This window comes from Salvelinus alpinus, chromosome 2 (assembly GCF_045679555.1).
Source record: "Salvelinus alpinus chromosome 2, SLU_Salpinus.1, whole genome shotgun sequence".
Classification (NCBI taxonomy): domain Eukaryota; kingdom Metazoa; phylum Chordata; class Actinopteri; order Salmoniformes; family Salmonidae; genus Salvelinus; species Salvelinus alpinus.
This window is the reverse complement of record NC_092087.1, coordinates 77630669-77656961: the sequence shown is the minus strand read 5'-3', so window position 1 is coordinate 77656961 and position 26293 is coordinate 77630669. Positions and strand designations below refer to the sequence as shown.

The window sequence follows — 26293 nt, the reverse complement described above, 5'->3', positions numbered from 1 at the left end:
GCTAGGGTTAGTGTTAGGGTTGAGGCTAGGGTTAGGGTTTAACTAGGATGTGGACATGAAGCTAGGGTTAGGGTTGAGGCTAGGGTTAGGGTTTAACTAGGATGTGGACATGAAGCTAGGGTTAGGGTTTAACTAGGATGTGGACATGAAGCTAGGGTTAGGGTTGAGGCTAGGGTTAGTGTTAGGGTTGAGGTTAGGGTTGAGGCTAGGGTTAGTGTTAGGGTTGAGGCTAGGGTTAGTGTTACTACTGTTACCGAAAATGCTTGCCCAACAGAAACTGTAAGTATTAATTACATTCCTACACTCCATGTTGATAATGACGACTCATTTCCATCACATCTACTGTTGCATGCTGGATTATTTGGTTGCTGAATCAAGGCGTCCACGGTCACATCTATGAATCAGTGGCTCCTATCACAATGGATATGTCTCTCTGACAGAGTACAACAGAGCATTAAAGAACCAAACATCCTGCCTGAGCAACGCTCCAGCAGTATCCTATATCACATTATCTAAAAACACAGCGGCAGTGGTAGTCTACACTGTACGTCCTAGAGAGTGATTGTTTTGTTTTCTGCTGAACAGTAGAATGTTTTGTGTGTGTGTGTCCTTGACAGATAGATAGATGCAGCCAGTCAGGCCATGTGCTGGTTGGACTGGAAGCTGATACCACAGCCCTGTACTCCAGTGGAGGCTGCTGAGGGGAGGATGGCTCATAATAATGGCCGGAATGGAGTCGATGGAATGGTACTACAAAATATATTTGATACCACTCCATTCCAGCCGTTATTACGAGAAGTCCTCCCCTCAGCAGCCTCCACTGCTGTACTCTCAGGCCCAGCTCTATAGGATAGGGCGGGAGGAGGACTACACTCTGCTCCAACTCAGGTCTAACTATCAAGGCCCCTGATAAGTGCTTCATCCTCTGACACGGCAAGAGTGGAGATGGCCATTGTGTCCATACACACGTGGCCAGTGAAAACAGGATGTGGACATGAAGGTAGGGTTAGGGCTACTACCGTTACCAAAAATGATTGCCCAACAGAAACTGTGAAGTATTGATTACTTTCCTACACTTCTTGTTGATAACGATGACTCATTTTCATCACATTCCATCCTATCTACTGTTGCATGCTGGATGAGTTGGCTCACTCAGGTGCTGAATCAAGGTAGTTCACACCACTGTCACACCTTGGATTTGATTGTTTTCGACATCTTTTGTGTTTTTATGTATCTCTTTCTTTTATGCATCTCTTTCACTGCTCCTGTTTGCTTTGACTTCCCTAATGTGTGTTTGCGATTTTAAATGCACTTTGATTTGAATCATTGACTCCTATAAAACAATCTGGAATCTTGAACTTAAACGAACCCCGAGGCTGACAACTGATCTCCCCTTCAGACAGAAAGTGCAACATGGAGCATTTGTGGGAACCAAACACCCTGCCTGGGCAACACTCCAGCAATATCCTATATCACATTATCTAACAACACAGGGTTTTCAGTGCAGTAGTCTTCAATCAAGTAACATTGCATGTCCTAGAGTGATTATTTCGTGTGTGTGTCCTTGACAGATCGATAGATGCAGCCAGTCAGGCCATGTGCCGGTTGGACTGAAAGCTGATACCACGGCCCTGTACTCTGTATACAGCATCTCAAGCCCAGTGCTAGGATAGGGTGGGAGGAAGAGGGCTACACTCTACTCCGATTAGGGCCTAACGTTTAAGACCTCTGACTCTGATAAGTGCTTCATACTTTGGTACAGCAAGAGGGGTGATGACCATTGTGTCCATACACACACTAGCACTCACACACACACAGACAGACTCATGTGGCCTGTGAAAATGGTACCTCTCCCCATCCCTCGTAATGGACAGGATGGCTTTAGCTTTAATCTTGTCTGGCCCTGTTGGTGTGTGCGAGTGTAAAACATATTTTCTCAGAGGCTATTGATTGACTTCATATAACCTTTTTCATATGACCGTTAGATAGCAATCCTAAGGACTCTACATTCAAAACAACAACTTGTTTTCCAAGTTAGGTAGTGTTTACCCTACCTGTTCTACTCACGTTTAGGACCCGTTCTATGGACATGGCTTTCCCGCTCCCCTTCCTCCCTCCGACTGGGAGAACATGAACGTGCCGCCCCTCCCCCTTGACAGATGTGAACAGCTCGCTGAGACTTGCTCTGGATGTGTGTGTGCGCGTTCCTCCAGAGGTCCAGACAAGGGGTTCCTAGAAGTCAGGAAGTGTTCCTCGAAGCACGGCTCCAGAGGGAGAAACCCTTCCAAGTCAAACATTGGGGCCGCTGTCAAAACACACACACACTCTATTGCCATCAACTCGCCCCCCTAGACAGACTGCACACTACACTGACCGCTCTCTATCCTGTGCCTACTGTCAATGCTCCACAAAAATAAACATCCGTTCTGATTGGTGTAATCCAGGTTGTTGATATCAGTCAGATAGTGAGTCATTTATTGGACCTCTTGTCATGTTGTGGACAAACCTGAAATGTGTTTTTAACAGTTACGGTTGACCTGCATCAAGTGAGTAAGGTAAGGTTGAACTATCACCTAATGATGTGGCTTAACATCAACCAGAAACAAAAATATAGGCTCCATACATTTGCTGCAGTTTGTAATTAATCCCCTAGTTGATTGACACACCAGTGCATCAATCTAAGTAACAATTTTTAAAATCCCCATCGAAATCCATCAGTTTAAAGGAAAGGTTCACTGATGTTTTATATTATATTGTTTTTGTGCATCTCTGAGTGGTGCTCTATCGATTCCCTTAGTCATTTCATGTTTTCACGTGTATCTGAGTTATTAGCGTTCAAGCAGGCAGAAATCCGGCCAGTATGACGTAGCACTGTGATAAAGTCTCTCACTACACTGGAAGTTAATAAGTATAAGACTTTTACATCGCCAAAACGTCTATCATACGTGTAAATTTCAAAACTGGCCGATGTCATAACTCGGAGGATGTCTTCTCTAGAATGAGCCATTGATCAAATTTTTGTGATATTCCTACCTCGACCTTTTGTGATATTCCTACCTCGAGAAATGTGTAATTTAACAGAGGGTCTAAATGTCCAGAAAGCTATTCTCGTCTACATCACGGGTGGCGTAGGAATTTATTTCTAACCCCCTAAATCAGTGGTTCCCAAACTTATTCACTCAGGTCCCCATTCCAGCATTGGGCAACATGCACGTATGCACACTGCACGTCTATTTCAAACTGTTCACACCTCTCTTGTTGGCGGAGAGAACATTTAGCAGTTTAAAGCTAATTGTCTTGCAATTATATACATTTTGCCATGTCTAATGTTTAATCATGTGATATTTGAGTGACTCAAACATTACAACAAAATCTATGGGCTAAAAAACCTAGCTAAAAAAAACATTACCTGACATGGGCTAGTTGATCTGTATATTTCTGACAAGTTATAAATAGCTCTCTAGGGCCTGCAATGACCGACATGACAAGAGGAATACTGATGATGCACTACCCAATTTAAAAATTGCACCTTGTGCATTCTACTTTTACAACTTTCGAGAGTAAGTTGAAAGCCCAACAAAGTTCCTAAAATAAAAAAATTAACCAGTGGCCTAAACTGTTCTATTTGAGAAGGCTGCTCCTCCCTACTAGCTTTAGCCCAATGAGGTGATGGGCCTTTGCCTGGTGCCCCACAACTCAGCATAATCGAATCCACCCAATGTGCCGCAAAATTAAACATCAGTTCTGATTGGTGTATTCCATGTTGTTTAAACAGGTTAGATAGAAAGACATTCATTTGTTGACCTGAGTCACCTGACCTTAAATGGACCTCTTGCAACCTCTTGTTGAGGAGAGTTTGTGTCTGTGGAATAACATCAAATGTGTTTTTGGTTGACCTGTCAAGAAGTGTTCTTCGCATCACTGCTTCTCTGTCAGAGAGAAACCCTTCCAAGTCATTCACCCTCTGTCAAAATACCCCACTAACACACACTCACTCAGACTGAGACGGAAGAAGGAAACAGAAATAAAAACGCATTGAAAAGATCTATCTGATCTATCTAGTCTACCAATAAGATAGGAACACACCTCAGTTTAGCTGGGAAAGGCTGCTTGGAAGGTTTGAGTGAGATCGCCTCACTGTGGACAAGAACTGCCATTACACCATCATGCACTAATCACAATTACCTGTAGATCTGAAATGGAAATCATCACGTTTCTTTATAAGAAATTGAATATGAATACTGTAGCCTATATCTCTCAATGGTTTCCTTACTGTAGTCTTGAAGATCCAGTGAATGACAACACGATACAGAGCTCCCCAACATCGAAGGAGGGAGTTGAATACTGCCGCCTTGGTTGATACCTCTTCTAGGGCCCTGTGTTTTGCGCAATCATTTATCTTGTATCTAAAACCTTTTCCAGAAATGATCATTACACCAAAAATCGAAGCAATTGACTTAGGATGGCCCTGAACTATATGACATGAAAGTAAAAGAGGACAGTTTGATGAAAAAGCTTTAAATAAAGGTTCAAATCCAGGCATGTCACATAATTGCACAAAACACTCAGACCTACTCATAACATTAACTTTGTCATATGAAATAATACAGTATATTTGATTGTATCCTACACACATACACTGAGTATACACAACATTAAGAGCACATGCTCTATCTACGACAGACTGACCAGGTGAATCCAGGTGAAAGCTGTGATCTCTTATTGATGTCACTTGTTAATCCACTTCAATCAGAGTAGATGAAGGCACAGGTTAAAGAATACATTTTTAAACCTTGAGACAATTGAGACATGGTTTGTGTGTGTGCCATTCAGAGGGTGAATGAGCAAGACAAAATATTTAAGTGCCTTTAAACGGGGTATGGTAGTAGGTGCCAGGTACACCGGTTAGAGTGTGTCAAGAACTGCAACGCTGCTGGGTTTTTCACGCTCAACAGTTTCCCATATGTATCAAGAATGGTCCACCATCCACAGGACATCCAGCCAACTTGACACAGCTGTGGGAAGCATTGGAGTCAACAAGGGCCAGCATCCCTGTGGAACGCATTCAACACCTTATAGAGTCCATGCCAAGAAGAATTGAAGCTGTTCTGAGGGCAACAGGAGGCGCATCCCAATATTAGGAAGGTGGTCCTAATGTTTTGTACACTCAGTGTATACATGCATATCTAGAATGACATAACCATAGATATCTAACACCGTACCGCCATGAGGCATACATGAATACAGAGAAGAACTACTGTCCCTCTGGTCCGTCATCTTAAAAACAACAAACATGAAAATGTGCAAAAAAGTAGATTCAAACAGTCTGACATTTTGTTTAGCTACGCTAGGAAAGCAGCACAACATCCAAATAGAAGCATTTGAAATTTCACTTACTGCTACATTACTTAATGTATTATTAATACTTAGGGGCAAACTTAACTTCCATTTAAATATCATTTTCACGTAGTCATCATTGACGTCAATGGGAGACTTTGGGATAGATTTAATTCGATCGGCCCTTTCCGACTATGCACCTTTGAAAGGCAACATTTCCGCGTTGGCGGAGACCGCATTCACGGTAAACGCTGCCTATGTAGGCTCAATCGGGAATCACCTTTAAATGTCAAATGTGCTATAACGAGGATCATCCACGCTTCCGGATTGAATCCAGGCCTAAGTGAGACTAAGTGAAAATTTGACCTAAATGGAAGATAGGATTTGCCCCTTAATTAATTGTTATACAATCGTCAGTAATAACAGAGTGTATAGTAATAGCAGTTACAACTACTGTAAGCAGCGTCTCTGGTGCAGTTACTGGGTGAGTTATGGTATAATACATGGACAGGTACTGTATGTCAGTTTTAGCTTGGGGTCAATTCCATTTCAACTCAAGTCAGTTTAGGACAGAGCCTTGCTCAAATGTACACAGATTCCTAGAACCAACACAGAAAGAAACGGTGGCAATTCTAACAGAGGGCCTCTGTCAACATAGACGATTAACACACACCTACAGTGTCTTCAGAAAGAATTCACACACTTTGATTTTTTCCACATTTTGTTGTTACAGCCTGAATTAAAAATTGATTAAATTGAGATTTTGTGTCACTGGCCTACACACAATACCTCATCATGTCAAAGTGGATTCTTTAAAAAAAATATATTAATAAAAAATTAAAACCTGAAATGTCTTGAGTCTATAAATATTCAACCCATTTGTTATGGCAAGTTCAGGAGTAAAATGTGCTTAACAAGTCACATAATAAGTTGCATGGACTAGTGTTAAACATGATTTTTGAATAACTACCCCCTCTCTGTATCCCACACATACAGATAATTGTAAGGTCCCTCAGTTGAGCAGTGAATTTCAAACACAGATTCAACCACAAAGACCAGGGAGGTTTTTCAATGCCTAGCAAAGAAGGGCACCTATTGGTAGATGGGTAAAAATAAAAGCAGACATTGAATAACCGTTTGAGCATGGTGAAATTATTAATTACACTTTGGATGGTGTATCAATACACCCAGTCGATACAAAGATACAGGCGTCCTTCCTAACTCAGTTTCCAGAGAGGAAGGAAACTGCTCAGGGATTTCACCATGAGGCCAATGGTGATTTTAAAACAGTTACAGAGTTTAATGGCTGTGATAGGAGAAAACTGAGGATGGATCAACACCACTCTAGTTACTCCACAATACTAACCTAAATGACAGAGTGAAAAGAAGGAAACCTGTACAGAATAAAACTATATCCTGTTTGCAACAAAGCACTAAAGTAATAGTACAAAAAATGTGGAAAAGCAATGCAATGTTTTTGTGGGCAAATCCATTACCGAGTACCACTCTACATATTGTAATTGTTAAGGACTGGGGGAGTTTTTCTGGATAGAAATAAACAATGCAGCTAAGAACAGTCAAAATCCTGGAGGAAAACCTGGTTCAGTCTGCCTTCCACCAAATACTGGGAGATAAATTCACCTTTCAGCAGGGCAATAACCTAAAACACAAGGCCAAATATACACTGGAGTTGCTTACCAAGAAGACAGTGAATGTTCCTGAGTGGCCGAGTTACAGTTTTGACTTAAATAGGCTTGAAAATCTATGGCAAGACCTGAAAACGGTTGCCTCGCAATGATCAATATCCAATTTGACAGAATTTTGAAAATAATAAAAGGTAAATGTTCCACAATCCAGGTGTGGAAAGCTCTTAGAGACTTACCCGGAAAGACTCACAGCTGTAATCGCTGCCAAAGATGCTTCTACAAAGTATTGACTCAAGTTATGTAAATGAGATATTTCATTTTCAATACATTTGCAAACATTTGTAAAAACATGTTTTCACTTTGTCATTATGGGGTATTGTGTGTAGATGGGTGTCCCAAAAAAAGTATATATTTTGAATTCAGGCTGTAACACAGCAAAATGTGGAATAAGTCAAGCAGTATGAATACTTACTGAAGGCACTGTATATGGCCTCAACTTACCCCCCAAAAGACATCAGACATAATAAATAACACTTTTAGTAATTGACACATATTACATTACCAAGGTTGTTTAGATCGACTAACAGGATGAGGCAGAATTGGTCTATTTTCCAGACCTAAGCAGTGCTTCATGTCCAGTAGTTGATGTTATGAAAGCTGTGCTAATGTACATAACAGGGAGGGAATTGGCATCAATATTAAGTGAAATTCCACATTCCCAAGTAGATATGAAATGGAGTTGAACAAAACCTGGTAATAATGGAAGTAGAGTTGGACCTTGGAGTAAGCAGCTAGTTTCCATTTAGGATTCTTCATCAGTGCCACTCGGGGAGCGTTCCTGTGAGAGGTGGAACAGGAGAGGAGAGAGACAGAAATATAAAGAGAGAGAGAAGGGGGAATATTTCTGGGTGTCATGCACAATATGGCCAACATATTTTTGCAGAGGGATCATAAAACAAAACATCAAAGATGGAAGGTGCAAACACACACACCTCCTCTCCCCTCACCTCCTCCTGCTCCTCTTCAGTGTCGTCGTCGCTGACTACAGGTTTGGCTCGGGTGCGTCCCATACGTCTCCTACCCTTCCCCCGGTCACTACTCTTCTCTCTCCGTCCCAGGCGGATCTTCACCTTCACTGAGCGGGCTAGAGGATGGACACACACACACATTCATATCATACACATGCAGATGCAGACACACACACACCACAGGATCAACACAACACAGTTTATTGGTCACAGAGATGGCTGGTTTACTAATCGTTCTCTCTCCGTCTTTCATTCTTTATTTTTCTCAATATTTTTTTCCCCTTCTTCCTTCCTTTGCTTCTTCATTCCTTACATCCTTTCTTCAGTGATGACTCACACTCTGACTCGGAGCCTTCGTCCAGGTCCTCTTCCTCTTCCTCACTGTCCTCTCCCTCGCTGTCCTCCTCCTTCTCGATCTTCTGTCTCAGACTGGTGAACACCGACTGGAGCACGATGGAGTCCTCGTAGATCTGGGAACGAGGCAGCAACCAGACGATAGACCGATGTAGCTATTTTAGGCTCATGCACAGATGCAGTTGGACACGTGGCAACAATGGTATTGTTATTTGGTCCACTGCTTATTGTTATTCAGCCTTAACCTGCTTCAAAACATTCAAATAAAAAGTTTATCAAAAAAAGGGTTGGTCCCTTGATACATTTTTATACAGTAACAAGAGCGCATATAGGAAGAGCAGTTATAACTCCTGTAATCAGCATCTCTAATGAAGTTACTGGACGATGTGAGTTAAAGTCGATAAACACACAAAGTCATTCACTTATTTCATCTATTGTTACATCTATTGTTATCGATGTGTTTGTGTTGTTGTGTACTCATTCCAGTATAAAGTGTGTGTGTCTCACCAGTGATCCCTCCAGGTTGAAGGTCTGTGCGTTCTGAAAGAGTAGCATCACATCTCTCTCCAGGTCTCCTAGACTACGGTATCTGTGGCTACGGATCCTCTCCTACAGGAGGGGCAGACAGGGGAGAGGGAGAGAGAGAGATTAGAGGGGGGATGAGAATGAGAGCGTGTGTGTGTGTGTGTGTTAATTGACCTTGATTTTCCTGAAGTCGACAGGCTTGCGGATGAGCTCGTAGTACTCTGGCAGCTCTTTGCGCGAGGGCAGCTGGATGAAGACCTCACTCAGTTGACGACCATTACTGCTGTGAAAGACATCACCAGAGACACTGATGTTAGTGCCCGTAGTACTGATGTTACACAGCAGTTACACAGATATTCTGTATTGCAGCATGTTGTGGCCCATATGGGAATCAGTCACAACTCTGGTGTTGCAAGCACCTTGATCCAACCTAGCCTGGTCCCAAACATATTTGTCATGACAAGGAGTGGCGTGACGGCACAAACGGACTGGTACCCAGGCTAGCTCCAACCAGCATGTAAGTCAAAATTGTAAAGCAAGCAAAAGAGAACACTAGCCTCAGTCTTACCTGTCTTTGTATTTAATAACAGCGTCCACTATCTTCTTCATCTTCTTGGTGAGAGCGGGGGGGTTGGGGGAGAGTTTCTCTGCGGGGGGGCGTCCCCTCTTCTTCTGTCTCTTCCCGTCCTCGTCCTTGTCCCGGCTCCGCCTGCCCCCAGAGGAGGAAGAGGAGGGGCCAGGGAGGTCATCGCGGTCACGCTTTCGCTTCCGGGTGGTCTTCTTGTGACGCACCTCCTCCTCGATCTCCTCTAACGTGCCTTCCTCAATGGCCTGGAGGGAGAAAGAGAGGAAGGGAGAAAGAAAGAGAGAGCGAGAGAGAGAGAAAGCGAGAGAGAGAGGGAGGCAAACATGATGAGCACCTTGTCACTTAATAAACAACATCAAATGAATACACCAATTCCAGAGTGTAATTTAACCCCTGACCCTTGACCTCTAACCTTGAGCCACTGCTTCTCAGTGAGTGAGTCACTGTAGTCCACCTCCTTGCGCTGGCGGGACCCCCTCCCGAACATCTTCTCCTCTTCCTCCTCACAGGTGAGTCTCTCCACCTCTGCGTCGTCCTTCATGATCCAGGTGGGAAGCTCGTCCTCCTCCATCAGACGGGGCTTACGGCGGGGGTTACGAGCGTCCTCACGCCTCCTGTCCAGGTCCATACGCTGGAGGGGGAGATAGAGACAAGGAGAAGGGGCAGGAGAGAGGAGAAGACAGAGGTAGAGGGAGGAGAGGAGAAAGAGGAAACGAAGGTAGTAGGAAGAGAATAGAACAGAGTATTCTGCATCATTGTATGTATAGATATTGGATTGGCCCTTGACCCAGAGAAATGACCATGATGACCAACAGACACTAACTAACCATGAAGTGGTCAAACTCCTCCTCGCTCCTGGCGATCATCTGGTTGACCGTCTCATCGTCTGGCACCTCGTCCTCCTCCTGAGCGGTCAAACACACATCAATGGACAGACACAACACACAGCAGGACAGAAGGACATGAGCAAAGCTATAGCTCTATCCACTCTAGCCTGGTTCCAGATCTGTTTGTGACCATATGACCAATGACAAGAGGAATTGTCAGACAGAACAAACAGGTCTGGGACCAGACTATCCAATCCACCACTCTGTAAAGAAGAGCTCTGTGACAACATCAAGGAATGGGTCAATATATACAACATATAATTTACAGTACATGTAAAGTCTTTAAAACAGTATTAGCATCCAAAAGAAATGTAGATGAAATACCATCCACATTGTGTTTGTCCACCTAAGACAAATACACAAGGCATAAAATATGTGAGAGAAAGAGAGTGGTGAAAAGAAGAAAGAGGGATTGAAAGAAAGAAAGAAAGAAAGAGCGAGATGTACGGATGAAAAAGAGGAAGAACAGTACAACGGAGAGAGGTAGGTGTGTCAGTGGGCAGCGTGGGAATTCTGAGGGTGTGGGAGTTCCGGGCTTTCGTCAGTCACACCCACCCAAGACCCCCCAGACTTCCACACGCCACCCGGGGCCCCGACCTCATCCTGTTCCTCGTGCTCCAGGATAGCCTGCAGGAAAGCCCGGCGCTCGTGGCTCGATGACTTCTGGTCAAACATGCCGGCCTGGATGACCTTCTGGTCCACGTTGAGTTTGTACTTGGCCGCTGCCAGGATCTTCTCCTCTACGGAGTTGACGGTGCAGAGACGCAGGACGCGGACCTCGTTCTGTTGGCCGATGCGGTGCGCACGGTCCTGGGCCTGCAGGTCCTGGAGAGAGAGGGAGGAGAGGGAGAGATGGTTAGAATACGGTAGGATACTTTGGGCTGAATCGTTAGATATTCGTAGCAATGATTCAGTTAGTATCTGGCCCATGGTGGCATGTCAATACTAACATGGCAAGTTTAGTGGGCTATTTTGTACTTCTAACTGAATACTCACTCAAGTAATGTTAAAATATGACTTCAACTACTAACATTGCAAGTGTACCTGCTGTGGGCTCCAGCCAATCCCTTAGGAGTTGTGTCTGTGTTACTCCCCCTACCTGGTGAGGGTTCCAGTCAGAGTCGAAGATGACCACGGTGTCAGCTGACTGCAGGTTGAGGCCCAGCCCCCCGGCTCTGGTACTGAGCAGGAAGATGAAGTACTGGGAGGCCGGGTCGTTAAACGCCTTCAACAGCATGCCCCTGTCATCTGCTTTGGTGGTGCCTGGAGGGAGAGGGGGGCGGAGGGAGAGAGGAGGGAGAGGGGAGAGGGGGGCGGAGGGAGAGAGGAGGGAGAGGGGGGCGGAGGGAGAGAGGAGGGAGAGGGAAGTGGATGAGTAAAACACAGCAACTAAGAGAGACAGAAACCCCAACTTTGATTTTGTATCATATGCGTAGCAGACATGGGTTCAAGAAGTATTTATTTTCTAGACTATAAAACACTTTGAGTATGATTGAGCCTGTATGGAATGCCAGATGGGTGGGGTTTGTACCATTTGTTCTCTTGCACTAGGCATGTATTAGAAAGACGCCAAGTAACTATTTGAACCCAGTTCTGATACCGAGACACACACACACACACACCGTACCGTCCAGACGCAGGTGCTTGAAGTTGCGGTAGGCGAAGTAGTCCTCCATGATGGTCATGAGCGAGGTCATCTGACAGAACAACAACACCTTGTGGTTGGTGGCCCTCAGCTTGGGCAGGATACGGTCCAGCACCTCAAACTTCCCTGAGGCTCGGTACAGGTCAAGACTAGGGGCAGAGAGAGAACACAACCAGGCCAATAGAGAGAAAGCATTTCGGGTCGTTGTTGTGAAAATGATTCTCAATCGACTTATGCACTTACCCACTCACTATCCCTCCGGAAAATCCTAAATGCTCAGAGAAAGATTCCTGTGAACAAATTCAGAATTGTGGTGGGGTTAGTTCATCAATAGAAAGTATACTCCCACTGTATGTACCTCTATCTGTGTGTGTGTGTGTGTGTGTGTGCATTCCCACTGTACCTCTGTGTGTGTGTGTGTGTGTGTGTGTGTGTGTGTGTGTGTGTGTGTGTGTGTGTGTGTGTGTGTGTGTGTGTGTGTGTGTGTGTGTGTGTGTGTGTGTGTGTGTGCATTCCCACTGTACCTCTGTGTGTGTGTGTGTGTGTGTGTGTGTGTGTGTGTGTGTGTGTGTGTGTGTGTGTGTGTGTGTGTGTGTGTGTGTGTGCATTCCCACTGTACCTCTGTGTGTGTGTGTGTGTGTGTGTGTGTGTGCATTCCCACTGTACCTCTGTGTGTGTGTGTGTGTGTGTGTGTGTGTGTGTGTGTGTGTGTGTGTGTGTGTGTGTGTGTGTGTGTGTGTGTGTGTGTGTGTGTGTGTGTGTGTGTGTGTTCCCACTGTACCTCTATCTGTTGGAACATGTAGGGATGGTTACAGATCTTCCTCAACTGCATGATGGTGTTCATCAGAGTCTTGGTACCTCCTTTACCCTACAATAGACACACAGATATTACAGGAGGAGTTCAGGATTTACCGTAAAATAGACACACAGATATTTCAGGAGGATTTACCCTACAATAGAAACACATATATTACAGGAGGAGTTCAGGATTTTACCACTTGATGTTAGATGGTTCCTCACCATGAAAATAGTATATGGGCCTGGGGAAACTAATCTGTTTTCTTTAAACTGCAACTTCAAACTTTAGCTGACTTTAGCCACCACAAGCTATGCATTTATGGAAGTGAGGCATGTGAGACTGTTTTCAAAACAAGACAAAACTAATATTGCCTTGTACATTTTATAATTATTTTACCTTGTAATATAATCAAAAAGCTTCTTACACATATTCATATATGCAGAATATGATCTAAAAAGAGCATATTTTACAAACTGTATGTTTTGGACAAAGAACTTGAGTTATTCCTCCTCACCTTCTTGTCCTTCTCAGAGCCGTCTGTCAGTAGGACTCCCTTGGCCTGCATATGTCTGTACAGAACCCTCTGGAGCGCTGACATATCACACTTTATTACATACTCCACCTGGAGGACAGAGAGAGAGACAGAGAGAGACACAGCGAGAGAGAGACAGAGACAGACAAAGAGAGAGAGAGACGCAGCGAGAGAGAGAGAGACAGAGAGAGACACAGCGAGAGAGAGAGAGAGAGAGACGCAGCGCGAGAGAGAGAGAGACGCAGCGAGAGAGAGAGAGAGAGACGCAGCGAGAGAGAGAGAGAGAGAGACGCAGCGAGAGAGAGAGAGAGAGAGACGCAGCGAGAGAGAGAGAGAGAGAGACGCAGCGAGAGAGAGAGAGAGACGCAGCGAGAGAGAGAGAGAGAGACGCAGCGAGAGAGAGAGAGAGAGACGCAGCGAGAGAGAGAGAGAGACGCAGCGAGAGAGAGAGAGAGAGACGCAGCGAGAGAGAGAGAGAGAGACGCAGCGAGAGAGAGAGAGAGACGCAGCGAGAGAGAGAGAGAGAGACGCAGCGAGAGAGAGAGAGAGACGCAGCGAGAGAGAGAGAGAGACGCAGCGAGAGAGAGAGAGAGAGACGCAACGAGAGAGAGACGCAGCGAGAGAGAGACGCAGCGAGAGAGAGAGAGAGAGAGAGACGCAGCGAGAGAGAGACGCAGCGAGAGAGAGACGCAGCGAGAGAGAGACGCAGCGAGAGAGAGACGCAGCGAGAGAGAGAGAGAGAGAGAGACGCAGCGAGAGAGAGAGAGAGACACAACGAGAGAGAGAGATCAATAAACCAATCAATCAGCCAATCAATCAATTAAAACCACAGAATGGAGATATTATGCAAACAGAGTCAGCTGAAAAATACCTGACAGCATAGGTAAGAGGACACCCAATGGACAAAATACTGAAGAAAGCTGTGAACACAAGTTTGTATTTAAAAGAAATGTGAAGATGGAGAGACGACCTATACCTTTTCCGGTAGCTGAGCCTCTACTTCCTTCTTGAGCCTGCGTAACAGGAAGGGGCGGAGCACCTTGTGGAGGCGACGGATAATCAGGATGGTCTCCTCTTCATTTAGATCCACCTGGAGAGAAGAAGAGAACGGAGTTAAATATTATTTAATTTCATGAACAGAAATGTATACAATTGACGAAAGGTACACTACCGTTCGAAAGTTTGGGGTCACTTAGAAATGTCCTTGTTTTTGAAATAAAAGCAAATTTTTTGTCCATTAAAATAACATAAACTTGATCAGAAATACAGTGTAGACATTGTTAACGTTGTAAATGACTATTGTAGCTGGAAACGGCAGATTTTTAATGGAATATCTACATAGGTGTACAGAGGCCCATTATCAGCAACCATCATTCCTGTGTTCCAATGGCACGTTGTGTTAGCTAATCCAAGTTTATCATTTTAAAAATGCTAATTGATCATTAGAAAACCCGTTTGCAATTATGTTAGCACAGCTGAAAACTGTTCTTCTGATTAAAGAAGCAATAAAACTGGCCTTCTTTAGACTAGTTGAGTATCTGGAGCATCAGCATTTGTGAGTTCGATTACAGGCTCAAAATGGCCAGAATCAAAGATCTTTCTTCTGAAACTCGTCAGTCTATTCTTGTTCTGAGAAATTAAGGCTATTCCATGCAAGAAATTGCCAAGAAACTGAAGATCTTATTCAACGCTGTGTACTACTCCCTTCACAGAACAGCGCAAACTGTCTCTAACCAGAATAGAAAGAGGAGTGGGAGGCCCGGGTGCACAACTGAGCAAGAGGACAAGTACATTAGAGGGTCTAGAGACAGAACGTTCATGTTCTGTTAAAAAAAAAAAACTTTAATGGAATGAAAAACATTCCATTAGAAATCCAGCTACAATAGTCATTTACAACATTAACAATGTCTACACTGTATATCTGATCAATTTGATATTATTTTAAATGGACCAATTTTTTGCTTTTCTTTCAAAAACAAGAACATTTCTAAGTGACCCCAAACTTTTGAACAGTACTGTACGTAGCAGTGATTGGCAGCTGGCAGCCCGCGGGACAGATGAGCCGATTAAATGTGGGCTGCAGCCTCCCGAGTGCGCAGCGGTCTAAGGCACTGCATCGCAGTGCTTGAGGCGTCACTACAGACCCGGGTTTGATCCCAGGCTGTGTCACAACCGGCCGTGACCGCAAGTCCTGTAGGGCGGCGCACAATTGGCCAAGTGTCGTCCGGTTTAGGGGAGGGTTTTGGCTGGGGGGCTTTACTTGGCTCATTGCGCTCTCGCGACTCCTTGTTACACCTGGTCTGCGGTTGTGAGGCCGGTTGGACGTACCGCCAAATTTTCTAAAACGCCGTTGGAGGTGGCTTATAGTAGAGAAATTAACATTAAATTCTCTGGCAACAGCTCTGGTGGACATTCCTGCAGTCAGCATGCCAATTGCACACTCCCTCAAAACTTGAGACATCTGTGGTATTGTGTTGTGTGACAAAACTGCACATTTTCAAGTCCCGGCACAATGTGCACCTGTGTAATGATCATGCCGTTTAATCAGCTTCTTGATATGCCACACCTGTCAGGTGGATGGATTATCTTGGCAAAGGAGAAATGCTCACTAACAGGGATGTAAACTAATTTGTGCACAAAATTAGAGAAATACACTTTCTGGGACCTTTTATTTCTGTTCATTAAACATGGGACCAACACTTTACATGTTACGTTCATCTTTTTGTTCAGTATATATAGCATTTCTCCATTTTTTTCAGCTAAAAAAAACTCACCTTCTCTCCAGTCATAGCGAATGGTGCATTGAACCACTGTTCGAAGGTACTGCAGCTCTTAAAGATGGTGGGCAGGAGAAAGTTGAGCAGGGCCCAGAGCTCAGGCAGCTTGTTCTGGAGCGGTGTCCCAGTTAGGAGCACTCTCCTGGGGGCCAGGTAGTGGGTGTTGAGGACCTGGGTCAGCTTACAGTGGTGGTTCTTCATCCGGTGGCCCTCGTCCACAATCATGTACTTCCACCGGATCTGTGGGGGGAGAGGGAGCAGGGGAGTGATGGAGAGAGAGAGCAAGAGAAAAAGAGGGTTGGGGAGTAGGAGAAGACAGAAAGAGGGTATATAGGTCATCAGTCAAATGGTCATGGTGAGAGTTGTTCAGAATCACGCTGGAGGTAGAGTGTGTGTCTGTGTTACCTTGGCTAGGACCTGTTTATCCTTGATGATGTACTCATAGGTAGTGAGGAGAACGTTGAACTTGCCGCTGCGTAGCTGGGGGATGAAGGCCCTTCTGGCCTGAGGGGAGCCCTACAGAGACAACATGAAGGACAGGAACTTGGACTTAACTTGACATTAATGAATGAATTAAATTAATAATTACTAGAATGGCGTGACTTTACATTTGTATTCATAATAGGCCTAGTTGTTGTTGTTCTGACTGCAAGTGATACACTTTGATTTGAATGCTTAATAGACAGGCTTCCACACGGCCGCCCATATGGCTGTATTTCAGGACCCCAAGCAATGAGTGTTTCCATGGTTACCATATAGTTGGCGGAAGGTTAGCTGCTCCAACTCACCTTGTAGGAGACTTTCACTACAGACGGAGCCCACTTGTCAAACTCATACACCCAGTTAGAGAGAGTTCTGTCAATGTGAGAAGAGAGGAAAACAGAGGGCCAAACTTACCTAAGCAAACAAATAGCACTGTACCCATAGCGATAGATACATATATATTACTATTCTATTTCTATTTTAGTTATTACTTTTTAATTATGCGACTGTACCAAACCTTACCCACCCCTCTCTCCGGATCATTGTTTCCCTCTCATTAGTACTGTACTCCATCATATCATGTATGACAGTCACGTTAAGTGTACTATGAATACAGTTACAATTAAAGGGACAGTACTCTTCAAAAGTCCCACACCATCAGTTGTGTATATCCAGCTATATACTGTACCTCAACCCCAAATTAATGGAAAAAATAAGCACAGCAATTCTGGAAAATGATGTGGAGCTTATGTCTTCCATTCATTTTGGATTGTGGCATACAGCTGAATCTACAAAATGGCCTGTGACACGGACTTACAGTAGCTCAACATACAACCAATGTTGGGGTCTTGAAAATGTGATTGATTTTGGAGTGTAACGTCCCTTTAAAGTTAAATTGTAATTGAAGCCATGGTTCTCCGTGCGTGGCAGAGCGGTACAGTACTCACGAGAGCGGTACTATGATGAGGAAAGGTCCGTTGACTCGTTTGTTCTCCATCAGGTACGTGATGAGAGCGATGGTCTGGATGGTCTTTCCTAGTCCCATCTCATCAGCCAGGATACCATTCAGATTGTTGTTGTAGAGAGACACCAGCCACTCCAGACCTTTAATCTGAGGGAGGAGGGAGGGAGGGACAGCGGGAGGGAGGGAGAAACAGTTTGAGTGGAAAGGCGAGACAAGGAAAGGAAGAGGAGAGAGTCAAGGAGAGCAAGAGGAGAGAGGAGAGAGAATCAACAGAGGAAGACAAAGGACAATGTCAGCCAGTCAAAATTGTACAGGTTGGTCTGGGTCTCTTCTAATGACTTAAGAAAGGAAATGTCACTTCTCAGGCTTATTCAGCCTCTTGTCAGTGCTGCTTCACCTGGTACTGTTTCAGTTGTCCGTTGATGAGTATAGTGGACTGTTTCTCCACTCTCTCAGTGACAGCATGGGCCACAGCGTAGTAAGACTGGAGTCCCCGAGCGAACGCTGCCTCTGCACTGTTATACTCATCATCCACATCCTGTTTAGCGTGCCTAGGGACAGAACCAGGGAAGAAACCATATCAGTGGCTGAATGGCTTTAATGCAATCACTGTAGCACTTTGAGTAAAAACGTGTTATAAATTCAATGTATTATTATTTATTATTACATATTGGCCTGAGCCCTATAAAGTAAGTGTGCTATTTTTAAAAATTCTATAGCTATGAGAGACAAGCATCTTTAGCTGGAAAATTCACTCCACGGTTATCAAAACGTCATGCCAGGGTAAGCCTACATGAAACACAGCCCTTATTTTAAGTGTTTCTAAAATCGAGAAAAGGGAAAAAGGAATGGTGACGATTGGAACCATTTCCCTGTTTGACCGCTAGGTTTTATGGGTATGACTCATACTTTGTTACTCTACAGGGACCCAGGTGTAGTGTGCTCACTCTATGATGTGTCGTACGTCCACCTCTGATACTTCTTCACTGTCGGGGTCTGGGATCTTCTTCTTCTTCTCCTCTAACCCCACTAACCCTGGGAGGACCACTACTGGAGGCACTGCTGGCTGGGGCTCCTCCTCTTCCTCCTGACAGGCCAATGACAGGCCAGGGGCGGGACAACAACAACCTGTCAATCACCACTCAGACAGACTGGTCATAGCTTTGGTACAGAGAGAGTGTGGAATGAATCTAGTCTTTATGACTGTACAACCAAATCCAGTTGATTTGGTTCCTACTTAGCGTTTTCATCCTGTAATCTCTATAATAAGAGTTTAATCATGGTTGGTTACTATCTTTTATTACCCAACCCACCTCCTCCTCTTCCGATCCACTGTCTTCACTGTCAGAGCGAGGGGCCACTTCGTACCTGGAACAGCAGAAAACATCAGTACTACAACCACAAACATACCTTTACCCCCTCTAAAATATACCCCTAAACACCTAATAGGCCCATCTCATCCTCCTCCTCCAGCCTCGTACCCAGGGTTCATCTCCAGCCATGTGTCCAGCTGTCCAGCTTTAGGAGCGTCCGCCCCTGTCAGGATGTTACCACTGTCCACGTGGATCACCTTCACTGGTAGGTCACTCATCTGGGACGTCTCATCTAGAGGCTGGAGGGGGGAGTCAGAAAAACACTGGATGCTGACGTTGAAGGGGAAATATAATATTCTTGGCGTCTACAAATACTGATAATTTCTTTCATTTTACTAGGATCATCATTAGCTGCTGCTAATACATCAGTTACTCTTCCTGGGGTCCAATATGTCTGGTGATAAGAGTCAGAACTTCTCTGGATACTGATACAGATACCTGCTGCTGGGTAATGTAGATACCTGCTGAACCATGACTATTTTTTTAAATATTTTTTTATTTCAACTTTATTTAACCAGGTAGGCCAGTTGAGAACAAGTTCTCATTTACAACGGCGACCTGGCCAAGATAAAGCAAAGCAGTGCGACAAAAAACAACAACACAGAGTTACACATGGGATAAACAAAAGTAAAGTCAATAACACAATAGAAAGATCTATATACAGTGTGTGCAAATGGAGTAAGGAGATAAGGCAATAAATAGGTCAATAGTAGCAAAGTATTTACAATTTAGCAAATTAACACTGGAGTGATAGACATGGAGATGATGATGTGCAAGTAGAAATACTGGTGTGCAAAAGAACAAAAAAGTAAATAAAAACAATATGGGGATGAGGTAGGTAGTTGGATGGGCTATTTACAGATGGGCTATGTACAGCTGCAGCAATCGGTAAGCTGCTCAGATAGCTGATGCTTAAAGTTAGCGAGGGAGATATAAGTCTCCAACTTCAGCAATTTTTGCAATTCGTTCCAGTCGTTGGCAGCAGAGAACTGGAAGGAAAGGCGGCCAAAGGAGGTGTTGGCTTTAGGGATGACCAGTGAGATATACCTGCTGGAGCGCGTGCTACGGATGGGTGTTGCTATGGTGACCAGTGAGCTGAGATAAGGCAGAGCTTTACCTAGCAAAGACTTATAGATGACCTGGAGCCAGTGGGTTTGGCGACGAATATGTAGCGAGGGCCAGCCGACGAGGACATACAGGTCGCAGTGGTGGGTGGTATATGGGGCTTTGGTGACAAAACGGATTGCAATGTGATAGACTGCATCCAGTTTGCTGAGTAGAGTGTTGGAGGCTATTTTGTAAATGACACTGCCGAAGTCAAGGATCGGTAGGATAGTCAGTTTTACGAGGGTATGTTTGGCAGCATGAGTGAAGGATGCTTTGTTACGAAATAGGAAGCCGATTCTAGATTTAACTTTGGACTGGAGATGCTTAATGTGAGTCTGGAAGGAGAGTTTACAGTCCAGCCAGACACCTAGGTATTTGTAGTTGTCCACATATTCTAAGTCAGAACCGTCCAGAGTAGTGATGCTAGTCGGGCGGGCGGGTGTGGCTGCGGGCAGCGATCGGTTGAAGAGCATGCATTTAGTTTTACTAGCATTTATGAGCAGTTGGAGGCCACGGAAGGAGTGTTGTATGGCATTGAAGCTCATCTGGAGGTTAGTTAACACAGTGTCCAAAGAAGGGCCAGATGTATACAGAATGGTGTCATCTGCGTAGAAGTGTATCAGAGAATCACCAGCAGCAAGAGCGACATCGTTGATGTATACAAAGAAAAGAGTCGGCCCGAGAATTGAACCCTGTAGTACCCCCATAGACTGTCAGAGGTCCGGACAACAGGCCGTCAGATTTTACACACTGAACTCTATCTGAGAAGTAGTTGGTGAACCAGGCGAGGCAGTCATTTGCGAAACCAAGGCTGTTGAGTCTGCCGATAAGAATATGGTGATTGACAGAGTCAAAAGCCTTGGCCAGGTCAATGAAGACGGCTGCACAGTACTGTCTTTTATTGATGGCGGTTATGATATCGTTTAGTACCTTGAGCGTGGCTGAGGTGCACCCGTGACCAGCTCGGAAACATGATTGCACAGCGGAGAAGGTACGGTGGGATTCGAAATGGTCAGTGATCTGTTTGTTAACTTGGCTTTCGAAGACTTTTGAAAGGCAGGGCAGGGTGTATATAGTTCTGTAACAGTTTGGGTCTAGAGTGTCTAGTTGGGGTAGCCAGGAGGAAAGCATGGCCAGCCGTAGAGAAATGCTTATTGAAATTCTCGATTATCGTGGATTTATCGGTGGTGACAGTGTTTCCTAGCCTCAGTGCAGTGGGCAGCTGGGAGGAGGTGCTCTTATTCTCCATGGACGTTACAGTGTCCCAAAACTTTTTGGAGTTAGAGCTACAGGAGGCAAATTTCTGTTTGAAAAAGCTAGCCTTTGCTTTCCTAACTGACTGTGTGTATTGGTTCCTGACTTCCCTGAAAAGTTGCATATCGCGGGGACTATTCGATGCTAGTGCAGTACGCCACAGGATGTTTTTGTGCTGGCAAATACTATGTTTAGAAGTACTGTATAACAACAGGTAACATACTGGTAACCATAGTGATGTAACAGTGTACTGTAGATTGGTTATGAAAAAGTATGGACATGTATGCACTCATTACAGTAAGTTGCTCTGGATACGAGCGTCTGCTAAATGACTCAAATGTCCAGTACGTTAGTTTAATATCCCACTCACTTCTCCATCAGGTCCCAGTACAGGAGTCTGACCCTCAGCGTTCTCCAGCTTCTGTAGGAAAGACATCCACACATCAGTATGTTTATCAAGCTCACAACCACATCTACACACTGACTCTATCAACTCCCTACAGAGACGAGTGCTGACTACAGCTCACAACCACATCTACACACTGACTCTATCAACTCCCTACAGAGACGAGTGCTGACTACAGCTCACAACCACATCTACACACTGACTCTATCAACTCCCTACAGAGACGAATGCTGACTACAGCTCACAACCACATCTACACACTGACTCTATCAACTCCCTACAGAGACGAGTGCTGACTACAGCTCACAAACACATCTACACACTGACTCTATCAACTCCCTACAGAGACGAGTGCTGACTACAGCTCACAACCACATCTACACACTGACTCTATCAACTCCCTACAGAGACGAGTGCTGACTACAGCTCACAACCACATCTACACACTGACTCTATCAACTCCCTACAGAGACGAGTGCTGACTACAGCTCACAAACACATCTACACACTGACTTTATCAACTCCCTACAGAGACGAGTGCTGACTACAGCTCACAAACACATCTACACACACAAATTCCTCAGGAGATCCCGGTCGGGTTGAAACCTCGTCTGTCATGTGTCCGTCTCAACGAATCACTATAGGAACATAGCAGTCGTGGACATACTCCCCCCCCCCCCCTTCTGTCCAGCACCTGAACCTATTGGATGTGTGTATGTGTCCTTTGTCACCTCTCTCTCTCTCTCATACCTTCTTCTTCTTCCTCTTCTTCTTCTTCTCTTTGAGGGCCTGTACCAGCTTGTGAGCCCGGACCAACTCAGTGAGGTTGGCCACGTACTCATCCGTCTGCTGCAGCAGGTAGGCCAGACGCTTGTCCTTCTTCTGGTCAATCAGCTTACGGTAGCCCTCCTCATCCTCAGCCTGGAGAGAGAGAGGGTGGAGAGAGAGAGAGGGTGGAGAGGGTGGAGAGGGAGAGAGGGTGGAGAGGGAGGGAGAGAGAGGGGAATGGGGGGAAAGGGAGAGAGAGAGAGAATGGGGAGATATTCAGACAAAACTCATTGATGTGAGATGGATGAGTGTGTGTGTGTGTGGGAATCAGAGTAGAGAGAGTAGTGTAAAGTAATGTGCATTGTAAGAGTGTGTTTCCACATTAGTGTGTGTCTTTGTATACACCAGAGTGTGTGTCTAAGTACGGGAAAGAGTATGAGTGTTTGCACGTGTGTGTCTTTATACACACACAAGTGTGTGAATGAGAATATGTGCTGTCTGTCTATGTATGTAATGGTCCTCACCATCAGCCTCCTCATCCTCTCCTTCTCGATACGCTCGTTCTCCTTCTTCTGCTCACGCTCTGTGTTGGCGTGGTACGTGGCCACGGCCTTGGTGGCTTTCTGGATCTTAGCTGTGATGGAGCGGTGGTACTCCTTAAAGTCTTTGGCGTGGGCCATGATAATGCTCAGATACTCCTGGAGACAGACAAGAGATGAGAGTCAGTATTCAGTTCTGTCCCATAGCAAGCATTTCTAGCTGGCGTGGTGGTACTGCTGCTGCTACTACTACTACTGCTACTATTGCTGCTGCTACTACTACTACTGCTACTACTACTACTGCTGCTACTACTACTGCTGCTACTACTGCTGCTACTACTACTACTGCTGCCACTACTACTAATACTGAGGAAGGCAGTTAACCCACTGGACCCCGGGCGCCAAAGACGTGGACGTCGATGAAGGCAGCCCTCCCGCACCTCTCTGATTCAGAGGGGTGGGTTAAATGCGGAAGACACATTTCAGTTGAAGGCATTCGGTTGTACAACTCACTAGATATCCCCCTTACCCTTTCCTACTGCTACTACTGATTAACGTAATGTACTGTATCTAATAACTTTTGTTTTTATGATGAACAGCGAAAGAGTGCAATATATTACAGTGAGATATACTTCTCCCAAATGTCCTCATTAAGGATTAAAGGAGTTAAAATAATCTAAACTTCAGGAAGGATTTTATCTGACATTGTGCCTTGAAAAGCACTTCACTTCTCACAAATTGTCACGAATCCCGCCGAAGATGGTGCCTCTCCCTGTTCGGGCGGCGCTCGGCGGTCGTCGTCACCGGCCTACTAGCTACCATCGATTATTTTATTTTTGTTTCTGTTAGTTTGGGCTGATTGGGTGCACCTGTTTTGAGTTTAGTTTTGTGGGTAGGCTATTTAAGGGCAGTAAGCCCGCTGGCTTTTGTGCGGGCTTGTTTCTCTGTTATTTGGTGTTGGATTGTTATGTGGATTTATTATTTGTTCTGGACAGTTTAGTCCTGTGTTTGTGGACTCGTATTTTCATGCGCCCGTGTGTTTAGGGCATGATCATTTTTTCCCTGTCTACTGGAAAATAAATCCACGTTCTTGAATCACTGCTCTCTGCGCTTGACTCCTCCACCCAGTACTCCTAGCAGCTCTGACACAAATAATCTCCATTGTAAATAGCTTTTAGTCTAGAGGCAGGTGTAATCCGGCCCTAGGTTTGTGTTAGTGTACCTGGTGTTTCTGTCGACGTTTACGCTCCTGTTCGATCTTCTGCTGTTTCTCCAGTTTCTCTGTGATGCGGGCCTCTCGTAGGGACTGGCGCTTGCTCCTCTTGTAGGCCTTAGCGTCCAGAGCTGTCTCCAGAGCTGTGTCCCTACGCATACACACCACTACCTCCTGACGCAGCTGTGGGGTTGGAAGAGACCGGAGGAATGAGAAATGTGGATATAAATGCATCGTCACCATCATGTGTGGGAATACTGTATGGGAGAGGGTCTCAACAGTCTCCAATGTTTTCAGGACCGTTACAACAGTACAACACAGTTAAAGAGTCATGACTGTTTATAGGACTTCTGTAATGACAGTGTCATGTAGCCATTATGAAGGGTCATTGTAATGACAGTGGCATGTAGACGTTACGAAGGAGTGCTGCAGTACAACAGTCCTGTGTGTGATCCGCAGGGCGGGCCAGTAGCCTACCTGTCTCTGGAAGTTGAGCAGCTGGAGGGCCTTGAGTTCGATGGTGGCCTTGGTCCTCAGGTCTCCAGCCAGAGAGCCAGGGAGGTTCTCCAACTCAGCTATACGGTGGGTGATACGAGCCTGCAGTCTGGAGATACCACAGAGACACGAGATAGAGAGGAGGGAGGGAGAGAGAGAGAAAGGAGAGAAAGAGAGAGAAAAGGAGTGAGAGGGGAGGATAGTGTGAGAGAGAGAGGGGGATAGTGTGAGAGAGAGAGAGGGGGGATAGTGTGAGAGAGAGAGGGGGGGGATAGTGTGAGAGAGAGAGGGGGGGATAGTGTGAGAGAGAGGGGGGATAGTGTGAGAGAGAGAGGGGGGGATAGTGTGAGAGAGAGAGGGGGGGATAGTGTGAGAGAGAGAGGGGGGGGATAGTGTGAGAGAGAGAGGGGGGATAGTGTGAGAGAGAGGGGGGGATAGTGTGAGAGAGAGAGGGGGGGATAGTGTGAGAGAGAGGGGGGGATAGTGTGAGAGAGAGGGGGGGATAGTGTGAGAGAGAGGGGGGATAGTGTGAGAGAGAGAGAGGGGGATAGTGTGAGAGAGAGAGAGAGGGGGGATAGTGTGAGAGAGAGAGGGGGGATAGTGTGAGAGAGAGAGGGGGGGGGGATAGTGTGAGAGAGAGAGGGGGGGGGATAGTGTGAGAGAGAGAGGGGGGGATAGTGTGAGAGAGAGAGGGGGATAGTGTGAGAGAGAGAGGGGGGGATAGTGTGAGAGAGGGGGGGGATAGTGTGAGAGAGAGAGAGAGGGGGGGATAGTGTGAGAGAGAGGGGGGGATAGTGTGAGAGAGAGCGGCGGATAGTGTGAGAGAGAGAGAGGGGGATAGTGTGAGAGAGAGAGAGGGGGATAGTGTGAGAGAGAGAGAGGGGGGGATAGTGTGAGAGAGAGGGGGGATAGTGTGAGAGAGAGAGGGGGGGGGGTAGTGTGAGAGAGAGAGGGGGGGGATAGTGTGAGAGAGAGAGAGGGGGGATAGTGTGAGAGAGAGAGAGGGGGGATAGTGTGAGAGAGAGAGAGGGGGGATAGTGTGAGAGAGAGAGGGGGGGGGATAGTGTGAGAGAGAGAGGGGGGGGGTAGTGTGAGAGAGAGGGGGGGGATAGTGTGAGAGAGAGGGGGGGATAGTGTGAGAGAGAGAGGGGGGGATAGTGTGAGAGAGAGAGGGGGGGGGATAGTGTGAGAGAGAGAGGGGGGGGGGATAGTGTGAGAGAGAGAGGGGGGGGATAGTGTGAGAGAGAGGGGGGGATAGTGTGAGAGAGAGGGGGGATAGTGTGAGAGAGAGAGGGGGGGATAGTGTGAGAGAGAGGGGGGGATAGTGTGAGAGAGAGGGGGGGATAGTGTGAGAGAGAGGGGGGGATAGTGTGAGAGAGAGGGGGGGATAGTGTGAGAGAGAGAGAGGGGGATAGTGTGAGAGAGAGAGAGGGGGATAGTGTGAGAGAGAGAGAGGGGGATAGTGTGAGAGAGAGAGGGGGATAGTGTGAGAGAGAGGGGGGATAGTGTGAGAGAGAGAGAGGGGGATAGTGTGAGAGAGAGAGAGGGGGATAGTGTGAGAGAGAGAGAGGGGGA

At 45.7% G+C, this 26293-nt stretch overlaps 1 protein-coding gene across 11 annotated transcripts in view; it reads right to left on the bottom strand.

Annotated features, from left to right (window-relative positions):
• Window positions 1-4502: 4502 nt before the first annotated feature.
• Window positions 4503-26293, bottom strand: part of LOC139567800 (transcription activator BRG1) — a 29843-nt gene continuing 8052 nt past the window's right edge. The window contains exons 8-35 of one of the 11 annotated variants that reach the window (XM_071389324.1): window positions 24701-24827; window positions 24233-24406; window positions 22996-23169; window positions 22454-22624; window positions 21668-21718; window positions 19045-19175; window positions 18877-18931; window positions 18511-18650; window positions 17961-18114; window positions 17547-17710; window positions 16905-16971; window positions 16522-16632; window positions 16114-16356; window positions 14316-14429; window positions 13322-13429; window positions 12790-12876; window positions 12252-12298; window positions 11991-12157; window positions 11463-11626; window positions 10919-11188; window positions 10304-10381; window positions 9889-10107; window positions 9459-9721; window positions 9065-9173; window positions 8873-8974; window positions 8325-8481; window positions 7976-8127; window positions 4503-7821 (exon numbers count right to left, since the gene is read on the bottom strand). In XM_071389324.1, coding sequence (XP_071245425.1) covers window positions 7786-7821; window positions 7976-8127; window positions 8325-8481; window positions 8873-8974; window positions 9065-9173; window positions 9459-9721; window positions 9889-10107; window positions 10304-10381; window positions 10919-11188; window positions 11463-11626; window positions 11991-12157; window positions 12252-12298; window positions 12790-12876; window positions 13322-13429; window positions 14316-14429; window positions 16114-16356; window positions 16522-16632; window positions 16905-16971; window positions 17547-17710; window positions 17961-18114; window positions 18511-18650; window positions 18877-18931; window positions 19045-19175; window positions 21668-21718; window positions 22454-22624; window positions 22996-23169; window positions 24233-24406; window positions 24701-24827 — 3835 coding nt within the window. In that variant the 3' untranslated portion in view covers window positions 4503-7785. The remainder of the gene's footprint in view (window positions 7822-7975; window positions 8128-8324; window positions 8482-8872; window positions 8975-9064; window positions 9174-9458; window positions 9722-9888; window positions 10108-10303; window positions 10382-10918; window positions 11189-11462; window positions 11627-11990; window positions 12158-12251; window positions 12299-12789; window positions 12877-13321; window positions 13430-14315; window positions 14430-16113; window positions 16357-16521; window positions 16633-16904; window positions 16972-17546; window positions 17711-17960; window positions 18115-18510; window positions 18651-18876; window positions 18932-19044; window positions 19176-21667; window positions 21719-22453; window positions 22625-22995; window positions 23170-24232; window positions 24407-24700; window positions 24828-26293) is intronic. The other 10 variants (XM_071389327.1, XM_071389325.1, XM_071389330.1 and 7 more) reach the window with 10 other exon arrangements.